General features: G+C 37.3%; 1 protein-coding gene across 13 annotated transcripts in view; it reads left to right on the top strand.

Moving 5' to 3' along the window:
• The window catches only part of AGTPBP1 (ATP/GTP binding carboxypeptidase 1), a 157,373-nt gene extending 136,633 nt beyond the window's left edge, over positions 1-20,740 (top strand). For 11 of the 13 annotated variants that reach the window (XM_087444324.1, XM_087444327.1, XM_087444325.1 and 8 more), the window contains 2 exons: positions 104-264; positions 20,008-20,740. In XM_087444324.1, the coding sequence (XP_087300450.1) occupies positions 104-264; positions 20,008-20,185 (339 nt within the window). In that variant the 3' untranslated portion in view covers positions 20,186-20,740. Of the gene's footprint in view, positions 1-103; positions 265-13,822; positions 16,376-20,007 lie in introns of those variants that run through there. The other 2 variants (XM_087444329.1, XM_087444334.1) reach the window with 2 other exon arrangements.
• The last annotated feature ends 432 nt before the right edge of the window (positions 20,741-21,172 follow it).

The raw sequence follows: 21,172 nt of genomic DNA on the forward strand, positions 1-21,172 counted from the left end.
ACCACTATGCCACTGGGCTGGCCTCCCTTTATGTAATTTTAATGAGATGCAGCCAAGGGTAGCAAATCTCCTAGTTACATGTATCATATTGTTTTATTTCTAGGGTTTACAGATTGGCACTCGAGAATTGGAAGAGATGGGAGCAAAATTTTGTGTTGGTCTATTGCGTTTGAAAAGACTGACATCCCCATTGGAATATAATCTGCCTTCCAGCCTGCTTGACTTTGAAAATGACTTGATTGAATCGAGCTGCAAAGTAACTAGGTAAAACACTTGTTTTATTCTGTCATTACTTTGTAGTAAACTGTTAGAATTCATTAAATTAGTTAAGTGGAGGAAAGGCACAGAGATTTTGACAGCCAAGAGCATTTTTAGAATTAATATAATTAAGTTTACACATCTATTATTTGTTTCAAATTGTGATAATATTCTTGATTCTTTTAACATTGATATTTGGATGAAATTTTAATGATATATCCTTATATTTTGAATGCTGTTTTGAATGATCTTAAAGGTTTACTTTTAACCCAAAAATAAGCAATATGAAAAACAGTACTTAGATAATGTCTAAATTAAGACGGCTTGGAGTCAGGATTCATACTTCAAAAGAAATTTTATTTTCTTACTATCTACACACATCAGATGTCTTTTCACTAAGCTTATGGTTACATATACTAGAAACAGCTAATTTAATATCCCTTTGAAAATTAACTACATCTGCCAAATACTCTTCTACATAGGTGAACTGTTGCTCCTAAAGTTCAATATACATAAAATTTGATCAGTTATAGGCTCAGTGATAATTCAGTATCATAATTCTTAACCATAATACCAGAGCTTTGCATTTTACAGCTTGATGTATATGGGTAAGAATACTCCCGTTTTATAGAACCTCCATGGTTTTTGTTGTTAGATATTGACTTGTCATCAGATTTATTAATTTACTGCCATGCTCTGTTATATATATCAATTTAGCAGTTTTAAGTGTAGTAAAACATTGATTAGAACTCTATTCTTTATAATGTGATAATTGAGACATTGATCACTTGAATTCTCTACCCTTCAAAGTGCTTGCTAAACAATAATGGAAATAAATACAAAGATTGTCAGTTGTTCTCACTGATGTTTAAAAGCCTCATTTTAAATTATTTCATGTATTCTTCTTGTCACCCCAGCTTTATTGAGGTATAATTCACAAATAAAAGTGTATGATATTTACAGTGTACAACGTGACGATTTGATATATGTATACATTTTGAAAGGATTTCCTCTATTGAGTTATTAACATTTCCATCCATCTACCTCACATGTTTACCTTTTTTTGTGTGAGAGAGAGAACATTTAAGTTCTACTCTCCTGGAAAATTTTAGTTATACAATCCAGTGTTATCAAGTATAGTTACCATGTTATACATTACTTCCTCAGAAACTGAAAGTTTGTACCCTTTTACCAACCTCTCCCTATGTCCCCACCACCCATCCCCGGCAACTACTTTCCTACTCTCGGTTTCCAGGTGTAATTGACACCATGCAGTATTTGTCTTAGTCTGGTTTATTTCACTTAGCATCATGCCATCCAGGTTCATCCCTGTTGTAGCAAATGAAAGGATTTCCGTCTTTTTTTTTTTTTTTGCTGAGGAAGACTGGCCCTGGGCTAACATCTGTTCCTGTCTTCCTCCACTTTATATGGGACGCCACCACAGCATGGCGTGACAAGCGGTGCCAAAGTGTGCGCCCGGGTCCGAACCCGGGCCACCAGCAGCGGAGCGCACGCAATTAACTGCTGTGCCACAGGGCCAGCCCCAGGATTTCCTTCTTTTTTAAGGCTGAATAATATTCCATTGTATATCTATATATCACATTTTCTTTATCCATTCATCCATTGACAGACCCTTAAATTGTTTCCATACCTTGGCTACTGTGAATAATGCTGCAATGAATATGAGAGTACAGATAATCTCTTCAAGATAATGATTTCGTTCCCTTTGGATATATACCCAGAAGTGGGATTGCTGGATCATATGGTAGTTCTATTTTTAATTTCTTGAGGAACCTCCATACTGTTTTCCGTAGTGGCTGTATCAGTTTACATTCCCACCAACAGTGCGCAAGGGTTCTCTGTTTTCCACATCCTCACTATCATTTGTTACCTCTTGTCTTTTGGATAATAGCCATTCTAACACATGTGAGGTAATATCTCATTGTCATTTTGGTTTGCATTTCTCTATGATTAGTGATGTTGAGCATCTTTTCATGTACCTGTTGGCCATTTGTATGTCCTCTTTGGAAAAATGTCTATTTAGGTTTTTTTCCCATTTTTAATTGGATTATTTGGGTTTTTTGCTTTTCAGTTGTGTGAGTTCCTTGTATATTTTATTTTATTTATTTATTTTTTTTGTGAGGAAGACCAGCCCTGAGCTAACATCTATTGCCAATCCTCCTCCTTTTTTTTCCCCCCTTTTCTCCACAAAGCTCCAGTAGATAGTTGTATGTCGTAGTTGCACATCCTTCTAGTTGCTGTATGTGGGACGCCGCTTCAGCATGGCCAGACAAGCGGGCATCAGTGTGCACCCGGGATCCGAACCCGGGCCGCCAGTAGTGCAGTGTGCGCACTTAACTGCTAAGCCACGGGGCCGGCCCCCTCCTTGTATATTTTAGTTATTCATCCCTTATTAGATACGTGATTTGCAAATATTTTCTCCCATTCCATAGGTTGCATTTTCATTTTGTTGTTGGTTTCTTTTGCCGAGCAGAAGCTTTTTAGTTTGATGTTGTTCCATTAGTCTATTTTTGCTTTTGTTGCATTTGCTTTTGGTGTCAAATCCAAATAAATCGTTGCTAAGACCAATGTCAAAGAACTTACCCCCGTGTTTTCTTTTAGGAGTTTTATGGTTTCAGGTCTTACATTCTAGTCTTTAATCTATTTTGAGTTGATATTTGTGTATGGTGTTAAGATAGGGGTCTAGTTTCATTCTTCTGTGTGTGGCTATCTGGTTTTCCCAACACCATTTATTGAAGAGATTATCCTTTCCCAGTGTATATTCTTGGCTCCTTTGTTGAAAATTAGTTGACCATGTATGTGTGGGTTTATTTCTGGTCTCTCTCTTCTGTCCATTGATCTGTGTGTCTGTTTTTATGCCAATATCATATTGTTTTGAATACTATAGCTTTGTAACATAGTTTGAAATCAGGAAGTGTGATGCCTCCACTTTGGTTCTTCTTTCTCAAGATTGCTTTGGCTATTCAGGGTCTTGTGAGTCCATACAAATTTTAGGATTGCTTTTTCTATTTCTATGAAAAATGCTATTGGAATGTTGATAGGGATTGCATTGAATCTGTAGATTGCTTTGGGTCATATGGACATTATAACAATTCTTCCAATCCATGAGCCTGGAATATCTTTCCATTTATTTGTGTCATCTTCAGTTTCCTTCGTCAGTGTTTTACAGTTTTCAGTGTACAGATATTCTACCTTCTTGGTTAATTTATTCCTAACTTTTTAATTCTTTTCGATGCTATAGTAAGTGAGATTGTTTTCTTAATTTCTCTTTCTGATAGTTCATTGTTGGCATATAGAAATGCAACTGTTTTTTGTATATTGATTTTGTATCCTGAAGCTTTACTGAAATTGTTTATTATTTCTAACATTTTTTGGTGGAGTTTTTAGGGTCTTCTATATATAATATCATGTCATTGGCAAACAGAAAATTTTACTTCTTCCTTTCTGATTTGGATGCCTTTTATTTCTTTTTCTTGCCTAATTACTCTGGGTAGGGGTACCAGTACTATTTGAATAAAAGTAGTGAGAGTGGGCATCCTTGTCTTGTTCATGATCTTAGAGGAAAAGCTTTCAGCATTTCGTTGTTGAGTATGATATTAGCTGTGGGCTTGTAATATACTACCTTTATTATGTAGAGGTGTATTCCCTCTTTACTCAGTTTGTTGAGAGGTTTATCATGAATGGATGTTGAATTTTGTCAAATGCTTTTTCTGCATCTATTGAGATGATCATATGATTATCTTTCATTTTGTTAATGGGATGTATCACATTGATTTGCATATGTTGAACCATCCTTGCATCCCAGGAACGAATCCTGCTTGATCATGGTATATGTATGATCCTTTTATATTGTTGAATTGGGTTCCCTATACTTTATTGCGGATTTTTGTGTCTAAGTTCCTCAGACATATTGGCCTGTAATTTTCTTTTTTTGAGTTTCCTTGTCTGGCCTTGTAAAATGAGTTTGGAAGTATTCATTCGTCTTCTATTTTGGGACAAGTTTGAAAAGGATTGATATTAGTTCCTCTTTAAATGTTTGGTAGAAATTTTCAGTGAAGCTATCTGGTCCTGGACTTTTCTTTCTTGGGAGGTTTTTGATTACTTATTCAAGCTCCTTACTAGTCATCAGTCTGTTAAGATTTTCTATTTATCTCTTCGTGATTCAGTCTTGGTAGTCTTGTATGTTTCTAGGAATTTATCCATTTCTTCTAGGTTGTCCAATTTGTTGGTATGTAATTGTTCGTAGTAGTCTCTTATGATCCTTTGTATTTTTGTGGTATCAGTTATAATATCTCCTCTTTCATTTATAATTTTATTTATTTGAGTCATGATTTTTTCTAGGAAAGTCTAGCTAACAGTTTATTTTATCTTTTCAAAAAATTAACTCTTAGTTTCATTGATCTTTTCTGTTTTCTTTTTAGTCTCTATTTCATTTATGTCTGCTCTGATCTTTGTTATTTCCTACTTTCTGCTAACTCTGGGCTTAGTTTCTTCTTCTTTTTTTTAGTTTGTGAGGTTTAAAGTTAGCTTGTTTATTTGAGATCTTTCTTTTTTCTTAATGTAGGCATTTATTGCTATAAACTTCCCTCTTAGAACTGCTTTTGCTTTTGCATCCCATAAGTTTTTGTATGTCGTGTTTTCATTTTCACTTCTCTCAAGATTTGTTTTTATTTCTCTGACTTATTGGTTGTTCTGGAGCATGCTTTTTGATCTCCACATATTTGTGAAATTTTCCATTTTCTTCTTGTAATTGATTTCTAGTTTTATACCATTGTGATTGGAAAAGATGCTTGATGTGATTTCAGTCTTCTTAAATTTATTAAGACTTGTTTGTGGCCTAACATACGATTTACTTTAGATAATATGTCATGTGTGCTTGAGAAGAATATGTAATCCGCTGCTGTTGGCTGGAATGTTCTGTTTATGTCTGTTAGGTCCATCTGGTCTAAAGTGTAGTTTAATTCCAGTGTTTCCTTACTGATTTTCTGTCTGGATGATCTATCCATTTTTGAAAGTGGGTGTTAGAAGGCCCCTGCTATTATTGTATTGCTTTCTGTTTCCTCCTTCAGATTTGTTAATATTTGCTTTATATATTTAGGTACTCCTATGTTGGGTGCATAAATATTTACAATTGTTATATCCTCTTGATGAATTGACCCTTTTATCATTATATAATGACCTTCATTTTTTTTTGTTATAGTCTTTGGCTTAACTGGCTTAAAGTCTGTTTTTTTCTGATACAAGTACCCTGGCTTTCTTTTGGTTTCCATTGACATCAAATATCTTTTTGCATCACTTCACTTTCAGTCTATATGTGTCCCTAAAACTGAGGTGAGTCTCTTGTAGGCAACATATAATTGGGTTGTTTTTTTAATCAACTCAGCCGCTCTATGTTTTTTGATTGGAAAATTTAGTCCATTTACATTTTACAGTAATTATTGCTAGGTATGGGCCTACTATTGCCATTTTGTTAATTGTTTTCTGGTTGTTTTGGAATTCCTTTGTTCCTTCCTCTCTTGCTCTCTTCTTTTGTGATTTGATGATTTTCTGTATGGTATGCTTTGATTTCTTATCTTTTGTGTATCTGCTATAGATTTTTGCATTGTGATTACCATGAGGCTTACATTGTTTTAAATATAAAATGTTTTATGTATTTTATTATTTATTTATTTATTTTTTTAATTTTTATTTATTTATTTTTTTCCCCCAAAGCCCCAGTAGATAGTTGTATGTCATAGTTGCACAGCCTTCTAGTTGCTGTATGTGGGACGCGGCCCAGCATGGCCGGAGAAGCGATGCGTCGGTGCGCGCCCGGGATCCAAACCCAGGCCGCCAGCAGCAGAGTGTGCGCCTTTAACCGCTAAGCCATGGGGCCGGTCCCTGTTTTATGTATTTTAAACTGATAATTATTTAACTTCAAATGCATACCAAAGCTTCTCCCTCCCACATTTTGTTTTTGATGTCACAATTTGCATCTTTTTACATTGTATATCCATTAACAAATGATTGTAGTTATAGTTATTTTTAATACTTTTGTCTTATAGCCTTTCTACTAGATTTATAAGTAATTTACTCACCACCTTTGCAACATTAGAGTATTCTGAATTTAACTATGTATTTACTTTTACCTGTGATTTTTATACTTTCATATGTTTTCCTGTTACTAATTAGCATCCTTTTGTTTCAGCTTGAAGATCTCTAACATTTCTCTTAAGGCTGGTCTAGTGGTGATGAACTCCTTCATTGTTTGTTTATATAGAAAACTCTTTATCTGTCCTTCAATTCTGAAGGACAGCTTTGCTGGGTAGAGTATTCTTGGTTGGCAGTTTTTTTCTTTTGGCACTTTGAATATATGTTCTCACTCCCTTCTGGCCTGGTGAAAAATCTGCTGAGAGTCTTATGTAGGTTCCTGTGTACATAACAAGTTGCTTTTCTCTTGCTAATTTAAAGATTCACCTTATCTTTAACTTTTGACAATTTAATTATAATGTATCTTGGTAGGTCTTTTTGGATTTATCTTTTTTGGTATTCCCTGGGCTTCCTAGATCTGGATGTCTGGTGTTTGTTTCTTTCCCCAGGTTAAGGAAGTATTCAGCCATTATTTCTTTGAATAAGCTTTCTGCCCCTTTCTTTCTCTTTTTCTCTTGTGGGACTCTATAGTGCATATGTTGTTCCATTCATTGGTGTCCTATAAGTTCCTTAAGCTATTTTCACTCTTTTTTATTTTTACTCCTTTGGATGAATTCCAGTATCCTTTTTGAGTTTGCTGATCCTTTCTTCCACTTGATCTAGTCTGCTGTTGTACCCATCTATTGAATTTTTTAGTTCAGTTATTGAACTAAATAGGTAATGTGGTGCATTGAGGGGAATGGTGACTGCCGAGCTTTCTGGAGTCACTCTTTGAGGTTGATACTCCCAGTGTACACTCCTGGAGTTTAGTTATTTAGAGTGCTGCTGCTTGAATGTAGATTTGTGTTATTGTTGTTTTGATTTAATTGGTTTCTACATAATATAGGTGGAGTGAATGAGGACCATGAGAGAGGTTCCGATTGTGGGCTGAATGTGAAACTAACCAGCTTCAAAGTTTCAAATGGAATTATTGTTGTATACTTATTGCTTATAAGTCTGCTTTTTCCCCTCCAAATTGACAAAGGTCTTTTCCCCATAGTGACTGTCATTTATGATTTTAATATCTTCTTTAATAATGATTGTAAATACCAGTATAAGGATGTTAGACTTTATCGTTTATACACTTGGGAGTCTTGAAGCCACTGGGCAAAGTATGCTAAGTGGTGGTTTTTATCTGAAAATAGTGTATACATTTGATTGAAGCTGGGAAGGTAGAGGCAAGAAAACACTTGAGGAAACTGTTTGGAATCCTTCATGTTTGAGAGGAAGATGAGAGCTGCAATAAAGAGGTAGTGGGGCAGTGATTGTTTGAGGAGGTAGTGCTGGTGGCAGTGGAGAGGTCTTGATGATTGACTATGGAATCAGAAGCAGATGAAGCCACATTTCTATGTTTGAGTGAAAGGACAAATGATAGTGTTAGTGATGGAACTAGGAAACCACTTGCTTTTGCTAAGATTACCTCCTTGTCTTTTTTTCTTTATTGTCTGTGAACGTCTAGATCCCTTTGTGCTTGATAATTTTCTGTTTCCTCATCCTAATGTGAAACTGAGGTATCAATTTAATGAATATAAGTTCTCCCTTTTTTTTTTTTAAGTGAGTCGATCCTTTAAAAATCTTTCAAACTCATCTTCCTCTGCCAAATTTTGTGCTTTTTTTCTCCTGTGTTCAGTGTGGATGGTTTTATTGCACACACTAGCCCTCAATTAAATTTTATCCTCCTCAGTTTTAATTATTTCCCAAGATAAAGTATCTATTTGTTGTGAACTAATTTATTTTCATTTATAGACAATTTATATCAAGTAAGCTTGGAATAATTGCAGCAACAAAAATAATAGATATTAAATACCTTTGTCAAGGTAATAAGTAATTCATTAATAGATGTCAAATAATTAGTCTTTGCAAAGTGTAAAACAGCAGGAATTTGGCACATAACATTTGGGTTTGTTTAAATAAACTAAGAAGAAGGTAAGAGACTTATTCAAAGTGAATCTATGATAATTATGAAAAATAAGTTACCAGTCATTCCATTTAGTATATATACCGTTGCTTTATTCAGTAAAAGGTAAGTTTAGTTTTATAAATAACATTGAAAATCTAAAAATCAATTATAAGTTGAACAAAGCTTAAAAGCTACTGATCTGTAAAGTTATTTTACTTGGAAAGCTTGAAACTTCCAAATGTAAGACTTTATACTAAAAAGCTGACAGATTCTTTAACCATATTGGTATTACTATGTGTATAAGCTATAACTAACTAACCTTCTTTTTATTTAGTGTTTTTTAACCTTTCTGTCTCTTTATATTTAAATATGCCTTGTAAGCAGAATATAGTTTTTATAAAAATTAGTCTGTTGCCTTTAATTGGAACATTTAGTTCATTTACATTTATTGTAACTATTGGCTTATTTAGATTTAAGTCTGTCAGCTTATTATTTGCTTTCTATGTGTGCCACTTGCCCGTGGGTGTTTTTTTTGTTTTTTTTTTTTTGCCTTCTTTTAGATTGATGTTAGATTTATATTGATTTTATCCTCTTAATTTCTTTCAATGAACACTTGGCATTACTTCATGCATTATGAATTTTTCAAACTCAATGTAAGTTTGTACTTTTATCTCTTTGGACCGTATAGGATCCTTAGAACATCTTAATTCCATTTAACCTCTTGTCAATATATGTGCTGCTGTTAGATATTTTATGAGTCTACTTATGAGTATTTTAAACTTTACACACTTTGTTACTGTTTTATGCAGTCGTTGGATCTCACCACACATTCACTGCCTTCCTTTCCTGCCCTGTTTTCCTCTTCATTCCTTCTGACATTTCAGTTTTTATCTGAAGTCATTTTTCTTCTGCTCAAAGAATGATGTTAAGTCTTCCCTCATTTTTGAGGAATATTTTTGCTGGATAGAGAATCTAGGTGACTCTTACTCTCTTGAAGCATGTTGAAGAGACCATTCTGTTATCTTCGGTCTTCCACTGTTGAGTTGTCAAGCAGCCATCGTTCTGGTTGTTGCCCCTTTGAAGGTGACCTGTCTTTTAAGGCTAAGGTGCTTTTATGAATTTCTCTTAGTCTTTGGTATTTAGGGGTTTTACTTAGATGTGATTTTATTTATTTTACTTAGGGTTCACAAGGTTTTTTAAATTTGTGGCTTGATGTCTTCTACAATTTGAGGAAATTCTTAGACATTTTCTCTTCAAATATTGATTCTGCCCCATTATCTCCCTCTTTCTGGGACTCTATTTACATCTGAGTTTGACCTTTTCACTCTGTCTTCTGTGTCTTTTACTCTCATGAGTAAATCTCTATTCTTTTGTCTCTCTGAACTTTCTTCTGGATGTTTTTTCTAACCAGCCTTTAATTCACCCATGTTCTCTTTCGCTGGGTCTAATATGATGTGAAATTTATCTTTTTCATTCTTAATTGTAGTTAATTAAGAGGGAAGAGTTAGGGGAAAACAAACTCCTTGTGTATGGAGTGGAGGGCGGGGGGGGGGGGGGTTGATTTTTTTAAAAAAAATTGAGAAATACTCCCCAGGGGCATAAGTTCAGTAGCTAGCATTCTGGGAGCCCAGTAGGACTTACTTTTGAGCTGACTTTCACTTACTCTCCGCACCTCCACCCACATTTCTGCCTTTTGGCCCTAAGAGAATAGCCTCTCTGGTAAAAGTCTTTAGAAAGTCAACTTCCCATTTCTCTGAACTAGGGGATGGCCTGAGGAAGAGGATCTGAAGGTCTAACTGCTCTGTATAAAACTGTTTAACCAGTTCTTCTATTTTTATTTCCACCATGATAACCAGTATCTCCAATTCTTGAACTTTTCTAGGGTTTTGTAATGCAAATCATCATTTTTTCCCCTTGGCTTTCCCTACTATAGGTACTTAGCAAAGTGACGGAGGTTGGAACTCAAGCCCATTAATTTAATCCATCTGCCTCCATCTTCTGACATATTGTTGATATCTCTTCTTTGCTATTATCTTCTCTCCAGTTTTCCTTTTCCTATGGATTTACCCTAAAAAAAAAAAAAAGTTATTCTTTTGCTGTCATCTTAGTGGCTTTTGAGATATACTGTGTTTACCAGAAGTTATAGAACTTTCTTTTCAGTGAAGCCTGTGGTTGAAAATTAATTTTGTTTTATATTCCCAGGGCATTCATTGGAAATTACCACACACAAATCATTTTAATTTTAGCCAGTTGTGTTTGTTGTATAATAAAAATTCTATCTGATACAACACTAAGTCTGCATTATGTCTTTCCTAGGGGGTGTGTTTCTTTTAGGTCAAAGCTGGGAATATTGGTAGAACTCATTTAAAAGCTTACAGCTATATTTTTGTATGTAGCAAAACTGTTTTTATTTTACCTGGCACCCGAATATTAAACAGTCTTCTCAGTGACCCTCATTTAAAGGATTTGAGAACTGATAAAACATTCAACAATACTTCTCATTAGGATATTGCGGTGGTGACTGAATTTCAGGGTATTTGGCATATGGAAGAAGTATTTGAAATTTGAGTATGTTTAAAACATTATAGGAAAGTGAAGTTGAAAAATACCAAACTCTATACAATGTTTTATCATCATAAAAAATATGCCCGTGTTTAAATGAAACCTTACTGTCTTATAATCAAACAGTATTTGGAGCTGATTTTTTTTCAGTTGAGGTAAAAGTCACGCAGCATGAGATTAACCATTTTAAAGTGAACAGTTTAGTGGCATTTAGTACATTCACAATATTGTGCAGCAATCAATCACCTGTAACTAGTTCTAGAACTTCTTTTATTGTCCCTGGAGGAGACTCGCATACCCATCAAGCAGTCATTTCCAGCCCCAGCAACCACTCATCTGCTTTCTGCCTCAGTGGATTTACCTATTCTGGATATTTCAAATAAATGGAATTATACAATGTGTGATTTTTTTGTGTCTGGCTTCTTTCACTTAGCTTGTTTTTGAGGTTCATCCATGTTGTGGAAGTATCCATACTTAATTCCTTTTTGTGCATACAGCATGGACATTAGAAAATTTGATGAGAAATCGTTCCTAATGCAACTAATAAAATAAATAGGACTTAAGCTGGACAAAGCTTTTAACTTTTTTTGTGTGTGTGTGTGAGGAAGATCAGCCCTGAGCTAACATCCATGCCAGTCCTCCTCTTTTTGCTGGGGAAGACTGGGCCTGGGCTAACATCTGTGCCTGTCTTCCTCCACTTTATATGGGATGCCGCCACAGCATGGCCTGACAAGCGGTGCATCGGTGCGTACCTGGGACCCGAACCCAGGCCGCCAGCAGCACAGCATGCGCACTTAACCGCTACGCCACGGGGCCGGCCCCTGGAGAAAGCTTTTAAAATATGCTTAGCATTAGTCCTATTTTGTGTTAATACTTTTTTAAAAATATAATTTGGTGTGTTTTGATAAAGGTAGAGTACATTTCCAATAAGGTACAGGGAATGAGTACAGGTCTATGGACCAGTTAACATCGTAATGTTCCTTGGTTAAAGCTCTGCCCCTGTCCCTAGTGCCATACGAGTGACTGGCGGGAAGTTACTGGTAAAGTAGTACAAAGATATTGATTGCTACAGACTGTTAACACTAGAATGAAATATTAACCTCTGTATTATTTGTACTTTCTTTATGTGAAGCTAGTGTTTATTTATAAATATGTAGGAACTTTTTCTTCTGTGAAAATTAAATTAATATTGTTAAAGAAAAATTATTCGTGGCACTTGTTAAAGAACGGGAAGGCAGACTTTATTCAGGAGAACTGCTGCAGTGGGGTTTGGCAGTAGAGGAGAGGTTGGGCTCAACTCTGAGCACAGTAAGGAAAAGTGGGGATTCATAGCGAAGGAGTGGAGTAGGGGATTGGTGGATGGAAAATGACTAAGAGGCGACATCAGGGGTGAGGAAGAGCCTGGCTAAACTGACTCGACAGAATTTTTGCTGAAAAGCAGGCTGGGGTGATGAGATATCGAGAGTGGGGGATTTTCAGTAAACTCACTCAGGAGGATTCTTGCTAAAACTGGACTAAGCAGGCAGAGCCCCTGGACTAAAGACAGAGCCCGAGGTCAGGGCCTAGAAAGAAAAAGGACTCAGAGAAGCCTGTCTCGAGTTTGGTCGCGGGGAGAGTCTCTTGTCAGTATAGGTCATTTGTGGCCAAATGTTAACGGCATATCTAATACTTAGCTATGTAGTAAAGCTTCCTGGTGTTAACATGCTTCATTTTCAGTGTACAGTCTACTGTTTAATCAAGCTCATCTTAAAAAAAGGATCTTCCTTTTTAGTGGTTGTGATGCACATACTTGAGTCTGGTGTGCATTTCTGAGAGTCATTTGTTGCTGCTACCACGTAGAAAATTCTTACAGCTATAATTGCTATTGGAATGTTTTCTAGGCAGATAAATCATGCCATGTAATTGAAGATCATATCACAACTTCTCGTCCACTGAAAGCATAGTTGCTTATAACTAAAAGTGAACCAATGATGTTTTTGTGCTAAGTCAAGGAAATGCTGTTGTACCCACAAATGTAGAGGAGATTGAAATCATCAAGTTTGGGACTTATGTGAGCACTTTAGGACCCCAGGCCAGACTTGACTATAATGAAAACTTGGAGGATTATCATAAGAGAAGGAAATGATCCTTATTATTGAGATCCAGATAGGTATCAAGTTAGTGATTCTTAGTGTCTAAGTAGCTGTACAAGGAATTTGGTGACCATATGTGTTTCTAGATACTTATGTGTTGTGTTCTTGGTAGACTCTTGGAAGAATGAAGTTACTCCTCTCAAGTAAGTGTCTATTTGAGACTTCAAAATAAGAATATAATATATCAGAATAAGAAAGAAACATATTCCTTCAAAGAGGATTCATTCTATCTCCTGGCAGGCTGTAGAGTAGTGCAGATTGCCCTGATTCAGTGAGGGACCCAGCTGACTTGAGGTGGGTTTGCAAAACTTGTGACACTTGTTTAATCTGTGACTCACCCGCCACCCCTCTTCTAAGTGGTAGTCTTCCAGAGGTCATAGTCGAAGGCCTAAGGCCTCTCCTTTCCTCAGCACCACAAGACTGCCAAAAATTCTGTTATTTTCTGTTTTGTTTTGCTACTTTCTGTTTTGTTTTTTAACCTCTTGCACTGTGTTTCTTTCTTTTTTTTTTTTGGTGAGGAAGATGGGCCCAGAGCTAACTTCTGTTGCCAGTCTTCCTCTGTTTTGCATGTGGGATGCCACCACAGCATGGCTTAATGAGCAGTGTGTAGGTCTGCGCCTGGGATCCGAACCGGCGAACCCCAGGCCACCGAAGCAGAGCACGCAAACTTAACTACTACGTTACTGGGCTGGCGCCCTTGCACTGTGTATTTTTAAGAATTTGTCAGCTCCCTCTAGTGGAAAGCTGTTGGGGTCACATCTTTGCAACTCTCTTTTTTCAGGAAACTTGGCAGCTCTGAACTCCAATTTTTGCCTCCAATCCTTTGAAATTGCTGAAAACTCTGATGACTTCTCTGCCTCTTAGCAGCTGCCCTTGCCTGGCCTTGGTTTCCTCTGGACTTTGCCCCATGCACTTTTTCTCTTGGTTGATTTTGCTTTGTATCCTTTCACTGTAATAAGTCATAGCTGTGAATGCAACTGTGTGCTGAATCCTGTTAAGTCTTTTAGCAAATCACTAAACCTGGGGTGGTCTTGGGACCCCCCGTAGACATGCATGCCCATTCTGAATTTTTGTGAGGTGTGATTATTATCTCAGAGATTCGAATGTTCTCCTGAGAATGATCAGATACAGGTGGTATTGTAACCCCTTTACACATGTGCATAAACCGAGGCTCAGAGAGGAGTCTACCCAAGGTCCCAACAGAACCAGCAGTTGAGTCTAGGTCTAACTCCAGAATTCCCCTGTACTTTCATTTATCTTCCAAGTGACTAAGTAAAATTACTAAAAAGGAATGGTTTTAGTTTTTGAAGCTCTTCTGCATTATTTGGGAATTTAACCTTCTCATTATGTATAAGGCATGTTTTTAGATCAATAGCAAAGTAAATTGGAGTTTCATAACTTAGTTCATTACTGTTTCCCAAAGGCTGCTTAGTTATACTTCTTTTTCCAACGAAGTATCAGTAAATTAGCAGCTTTCTTTCCTTTTTTCCAAATAGATATTCTCTTGTTAGATATTCTGTGCGTGTGCGTGTGCACATGTACAAGTATTTGTGTGTATGCTGAGGTCACTTAAGGCTGACAAACATTGTCACTTGTATTTTGTATGAATGATGTTGTTTACTTTGTGATATTTAGTAGGTGCTATATCTCTCATGGGAATCAAATTATATAAATAAAATATTCTCTAATATTTATGTAGTTAGGGATTTTTTTTCACCTTAGACCTGACTTTTCACCACAAGAAAGACACAATCAGCAAGTCACACACTGCTGATAATTTGAGCAATGGAGTATTTTTTTGTTTGTGCATCCGTTTCAGAAATTCTCCCCCAGAATATCTTTATTGTGCTGTCTTAAAACAGGTAGGTTAGTCTCAGCATTGTAGGAGAGTTCAAGGTTGAGGGAGCATTCTGAGTCACAAGGGTCAGGCAGTGTTTTGGTCCTGTTGGCCCATTGCCTGGGCTCTTTACAAATTGAGAAAGACTGATTTACTTTTTTCTTTAACAATGTAGATTTTATTAATGTTATAGTAGCATTTTATATTTGTACAGCTTAGGAGTTTACAAATGTGTTCACATTTACTACCTGATTTGAGCCAGACAGCTTTGGGAGGTCATGCGGCTGATATTGTTGTCCCTGCTTCACACGTGGGAAAACCTGGGGCCTGGAGAGAGTGAGGGACTTGCTCAAGGTCATGCAGCTGGTTAGTAGAAGAGTAGAGGCACAAGCCCAGAATTTCTGACTCCGTACGGTATTTTGTTTCTTGCGTGCTTGTGTGGGTAACAGAGCTGATGATCTACGTTCTGGCATCTTGGATGTCAAATCAGCTCTCATGGAGGTGGATGGGTGCACCTTTGAGGGAGACGGGGAATTTTTAGGTTTAGTTTTGTGTAGTGCTTAATAGTGTAACATAAGGGTAGCCAGAAAACTTTCTGGAACTGAATGAAGCAGAATTTTTTGTTTTCTTTAGAAATCAGTTGGAATTATAAACCTGTTCTGCATTGTAATGACACCATACAGCAGAGAATTTCAATGCATTTATCCTGTGAGAAGGCCCTTTGGGTGAAGGTTTTGATATTTTTCTTGAAGCAGCATAAAGAGCATTTTGCGGGGATGGGGGGAGACTCAAATGCTATTCTCTTTTAGAGTGAAATATTTCTTACTGAATTGTTTTGGCTTAGTCATCTTTATCTGTGAAGTTAAAATCCAGGATAGAAGGGTGTTAAAACAAGTGTATATAGGACAGCTGCTCGACAATGAAGGAAAAACGGCAGGAGTGAACTTGATGAAGAAAACCATGGGATGAGGGAGCATTGGTGGGAAAGTAAAGTAAGAGCAATGGGAAAGAGTTAAATGCTGGTTAGACTTTCTTTTTTTATGGTTGAAATAATGCAGAGGGAATGCTGATGCAGAGGGATTAATTTTTTTTGTGTGTGTGAGGAAGATTGGCCCTGAGCTAACATCTGCCAATTCTCCTCTTTTTTTTTTTGCTGAGGAAGACTGGCCCTGGGCTAACATCCATGCCCATCTTCCTCTACTTTTTATGGGATACCGCCCCAAAACGGCTTGACAAGCGGTGCGTTGATGTGCGCCTGGGATCCGAACCGGCGAACCCCGGGCCGCCACAGCGGAGTGCACGTACTTAACAGCTCGCGCCACCGGGCTGGCCCAGCAGAGGGATTAATTTTTTTTATAACCCTGTGGCAAATTACCTGAAAGTCTTAGGTGAGGGTTATTGTGGGATAATGTGTATGAAGATGCTTCCTAAGTTGTCAAGGGCTCAAACATATGTTGGAATTATTAATAAAAGTAAAGCTGAATTGTTATGATTCGTCTCGTGTCTTAAGTTTTTTTTACTGAAGTAAACTCAGTAGAAAGGGGTAATATAAACATTGATGATCTCGTTGACCTCGTGGCTTCTCATAAAGAGTTCAGCAAACATTTGTTTAGGGCCTGCGGTGTGTCCAGCACGTCTGGGAGCTGACAGGACGCACTAAGATGGGTAAGTTCCCAACCTTATGGCCTTACAATTTACACTGAGAAGACAGGCCCATAAATAGATAGTTTCAGCTGCATACGAGAAGTGATCAGAATGAATGTTTGTGCAGAGTTCGAAGGGAATATAGAGAAAGGGCGCTTGTCCCAAGATGGGCTTTGATAAAAGAAGAATATCTAAAGATGAGCCTGAGTTGCAGTTTGAAAGAAATACGAGTAGTTAGGAGAAGAAAGGTGGGAAGCAGAGAAATGTCCTAAGTAGAGAAACAATGTCCATGAAGGCTTGTAATGTGAAGTGTGAGGCAAGGAGTGGTCTGGAGATTGACTGGCAGAACTCACTTGCTGAGAATTTTGATTTTATGACTCACTGAGTGAATATGATATTGAGAATGCTACAAGAGGAGCAGGCTCGGTGGGGGAAATGTGAGCTTAGTTGTGAATATGCTGCACTTGAGGTGTGTGTGAGAAAGGTGTGTGAATATATCAGCAAGTCCACGCATGTACAGGAGAAGTTCAAGGGAGAAGTCGGGCTGGAAATTTGCATTTGGAAATGATCAGAATACAAATTAAACTAGATGAGCTCACTCAAAGAGAGCATGCATGTAGGAAGAACAGTTGGCCAAGAGAGCATTTTTATAAGCACCTGTTTTTGAGGCATACACAGAGGATGAGGAGCACTTGATCAACATTGAGAAGAGATAGAGGGGAATGAAGCAAACCAGAAGAGAGGAGTATCGGAATTTCCACCACAGTCAAATGCAGCAGAGAAACCATTTGGAAAAAATGGACTGGAAAGTGGCAACTGGAATAGCAGTAAGAAGACTGCTCTCAGTGGAGCGAGGCAGGTTGTAATCTTCCTCCTTCCCTTTCCTCTATCTCAGCATTCCCCTGGCTCCTTACACCCACATCCACTGATCTCTCCTGTCCTCTGTCCCCCTCCACCTCCAATACCTAAGTTAGCACTGATGGCCCCCTCACCATTGCCGGATGTACTCTTACCTTAAGGAAGGAACAGGAGGCTAGGAACATGATTTTGTTTGGATCTGCAGAAACAGGAGTCAACCATCAGGGCCAGTGTGGGGTACAGGAGTGGGATAAGAGGATGAAACTGGTCTGCTCTTGGGTATCAGGATGGGTGATGCCAGAACATGAATGGAGTTCAGGTCACAGCGTATGAATGAGCCAAGATCAGGAACTGACAGGCTCAGATTATTTTCTGGATCCAAAGCCCTGCACTTTCCTTATTATGGGATTTCTTTTAAATTTCCAGGAGCTTGCCTTCCAGGTTGTGCTTCTCTGTCTTAAAACTGCTTGTCAGCATCTGACAGCAGCATTGCTCCAAGTCTCCCTGCTGTCTAGGAGGTTTTTTTGGCTTGATCCTGGGCATCTTTGTTGCTCCTAAGTCAGACTTCTCTCCTGTTTCCTCATTGTCTTACAGCTTTAAGACTAGCCTTTTTCTTTAAACTCTTGCCCTTAGTTCAAATGGATTGATTTTCTAGTATTCAGCTTCCATGTAGAACTAGGTCCTTGCTCTTACCCCAGTGTAGTGGCTGGGCTTCCTGCAACCGGTTTCATTTATGCCAGTCTGTTTTCCGTGGTGGTGGTGGTGATGGTAGTGGGGTTGGAATTCTGCTGTCCGTAGATCTCCTGAACAATGCTTGCCTGCCCACCCACCGCCTGAATTTTGTGTTCTTCCTCCCTGTTGGGAGGCCCCGTGATGTTGCCAGGTATCTGCAGTACACTGGCCACTGTGCCCATCACTGTGGGGTCAGCCTCTGCGGTCCTGGGTGGTTTCCTCAGCCCTGTACTGGTGTAGCGCATGGCTTTTGAGCAAATCTGTTTCCTTCCTTGCATTTCCATGATCATTTCTTGTTATGCCAGTCTCCAGGAAGAAAATAAGCAAGTATGTAGCAGGAGATTTGTCTTTTCTTGCTGTCTCTCCCCACTTCTCTCTCCCTCCTTTGCTTCAGCTAGTCTTCCATCTATTCTAGGAATCACCTGGGACACCCTGAGAATTTGAAACACCAAGGTCAAAAAAGAGGAATGAATTATTGTTTTTCAAAAGAATAATTGTCATTTAAAAGGCAAATAATGTTTCTTTTAATCTTTTTTTTCTAGAGACCTAACACATTTATGATAAATATTTTGCTTGCGTAATTGAAAGCTGAGAAGTTGTTTTTGTGAGTGTTAGGTGTGTTGTAAGCCTTACACAGTCCTCCAGGCCACTCAGCTTGGTTTATCAGGGCGACTTGATCATAGTGCGAGCTCTGAACTTTTAAGAGGAAGTTTGCTATATAAGGTCAAGGTGGTTTTGCAATATATTTTTCTCTTTTCTTTAATGAGCAAAAATAAAACAATTCTAGGAAAAAAGGTAGTCTCACCAGATGAGTTTTGCTTTCTCTTCTCAGAAAATTAGAACCATATAATCTGTTAACTTGTCTTTCCCACTTAAACTTCCAGATATCCGAGCTGAATTTAGTATTCAGTTGCAGGAATTCTTTCATTTTAAGTGTCTAGTGACACCTGCTTCTCTGCTCATTTTAACAGATTATTGCTCCCTTTTTATTGTCTGATTTTATAGCTTTTAATTGCTTCAGTGATGGGAAATCCTTTTTGGAAGCAGGTGGGATATAAACAAACATACATTTATATGAAATTAAGATAGTTTTGGTCACAAAATGGGAGCATTGAAATGTTTCAGTAATGTTCCTTTGATATGGGGAGTGTGTGTGTGTGTGTGTGTGTATGTGTGTGTGTGTGTGTAAAATCTCCCAAATGGGGCGAAATCAGAATGCTGTGATTTTTTGAAGAGGAAAGAATATGTTCCCCTAGTGGAAAGATTGACTTAATCCCACACAACGTACCTAATGAAATATTTAGAAGCACTTAGTGCTTTTAAGAAAATACCTTCTTCTGTGTCCCAAGGGAAAGTAATTAATCTGGGTGTGGAGTGTTCACTTGTTTTTCTTTTTTATTCTGGACCAATGGAAACTGTGAGGATGGGTATATGGGCTGTTTTTATGGCAAGTAATCACTTTATAGACTTAGAATAAGTGGTTTCAGTGCGTTACTGGAAGAACCAATTAAATACCCACAGTTTCTTATAAAGCCTGTTGAAATTATCTGTTGCTTGATTTACAGTGACTAAAATAGAACTTTTAAGACTGCAAATTGATGAAATCCTTCAAAGAAGTAACCTAATGAGAGTCCCTTGTTTTTGTAGCTATCTAATTGTAGGATGTATATTGACGCTTTTGTAATATTATAAAATCAGCATTTCACCCTTTATTGTTAATGCAAGGAGGTTTCAACTATTATAAATCTCTTAACTTGTTCATTTGGATAACATTTTTAAAGTTAACTCAAACTACTTATATTGAAATCAAAGTTAATCTATTATGGTCAAATAATCTTATATTGGAACCTTAAAACCTAAAGAAGTCTTGTGTGTTCTCTGTACTTTGGCTCTAGCCCTACCACTTATGTGTTGGATGAAGACGAACCTCGATTCCTTGAAGAAGTGGATTACAGTGCAGAGAGCAATGATGAGTTAGATATTGAATTGGCTGAAAATGCAGGAGACTATGAACCCTCTGCTCAAGAAGAAGTACTTTCTGACTCTGAATTATCAAGAACATTTCTGCCTTGAGCCCTCTGCCGTCTCTTGTTAACAGCAAAGAAGAAATGAAATATCTTGGTTTTTATTACATAGGAAGTTTGAGAGAAATGAGCTGACTCAGAAAGACAAAAAGTAACTTGGGCCTGTTTGGTTTCAAGACAATAAATATCTTATTAATTCATGATAAAATTGGCGCTTGTTTTATTTTAGATATTCAATGCACCTTATATAGCATTGAATTATCAAATATTGGGTTTGCTTTTTTTTAAAAAACCTGAGTATCATTGCATGAATTTTTATCTCCTTATGGTTATATCCTGCATCAAATGGATAATGTTGAAGTGTGTGAGAATATAAAATCTAAATTCTAGAATTGTTGAAAATCCTGAGTTGTTGAAAACTAATATATATGTACATGGATTTCTATAGGTGTGTCTGTGTAGGTGTGGGTAGATATTGAAGATAAGACTGTTCTTCAGAATCATGTTAACTGTTGAGTTGTGACTGAAATAATCCAGAGTTTGCCTTGAAACCATTACATTCTACCTTTACCAAATTAAGCAAATAAAAACTATATTAAATGTTGCATTCATTTCCTCTTCCTTTTTAACCAGCTCAGATTATTCGGTTTATAGAATCTTTGTGAGAATATTATAAAAATTCAACATCTGAACACATTGATAAAAATTTGTTAATAAAATGCTTAATTTACTAGTGTTAAGTTTTTTATGGTCTAGGTATACATCTACCTATCATAAAAGATATATTTGAACAGCTCTTTTCTCTAAAATTGTGTCTCATGGGTGCACCTGAAGTTTATCACTGTAGTCAGTTCATTAATAAGCTTTAAAAATGCAGTGAGGATACAGTCCAGTGTTACATGTGTCTTTGTGTATTGAGCTTGTTGAGCATTCCTGAACTGTGCTGTGTTGTTAGACTGACTGAAGTGAGTTCATTTAGGGCATGCTGACACTGGTATCTGAGTCCTGGATGATTGCAGTGCATTGAAGCCATTTC

This window comes from Ceratotherium simum, chromosome 20 (assembly GCF_057802395.1).
Source record: "Ceratotherium simum simum isolate JZ-2026a chromosome 20, ASM5780239v1, whole genome shotgun sequence".
In the NCBI taxonomy this organism is placed as follows: Eukaryota; Metazoa; Chordata; class Mammalia; order Perissodactyla; family Rhinocerotidae; genus Ceratotherium; species Ceratotherium simum.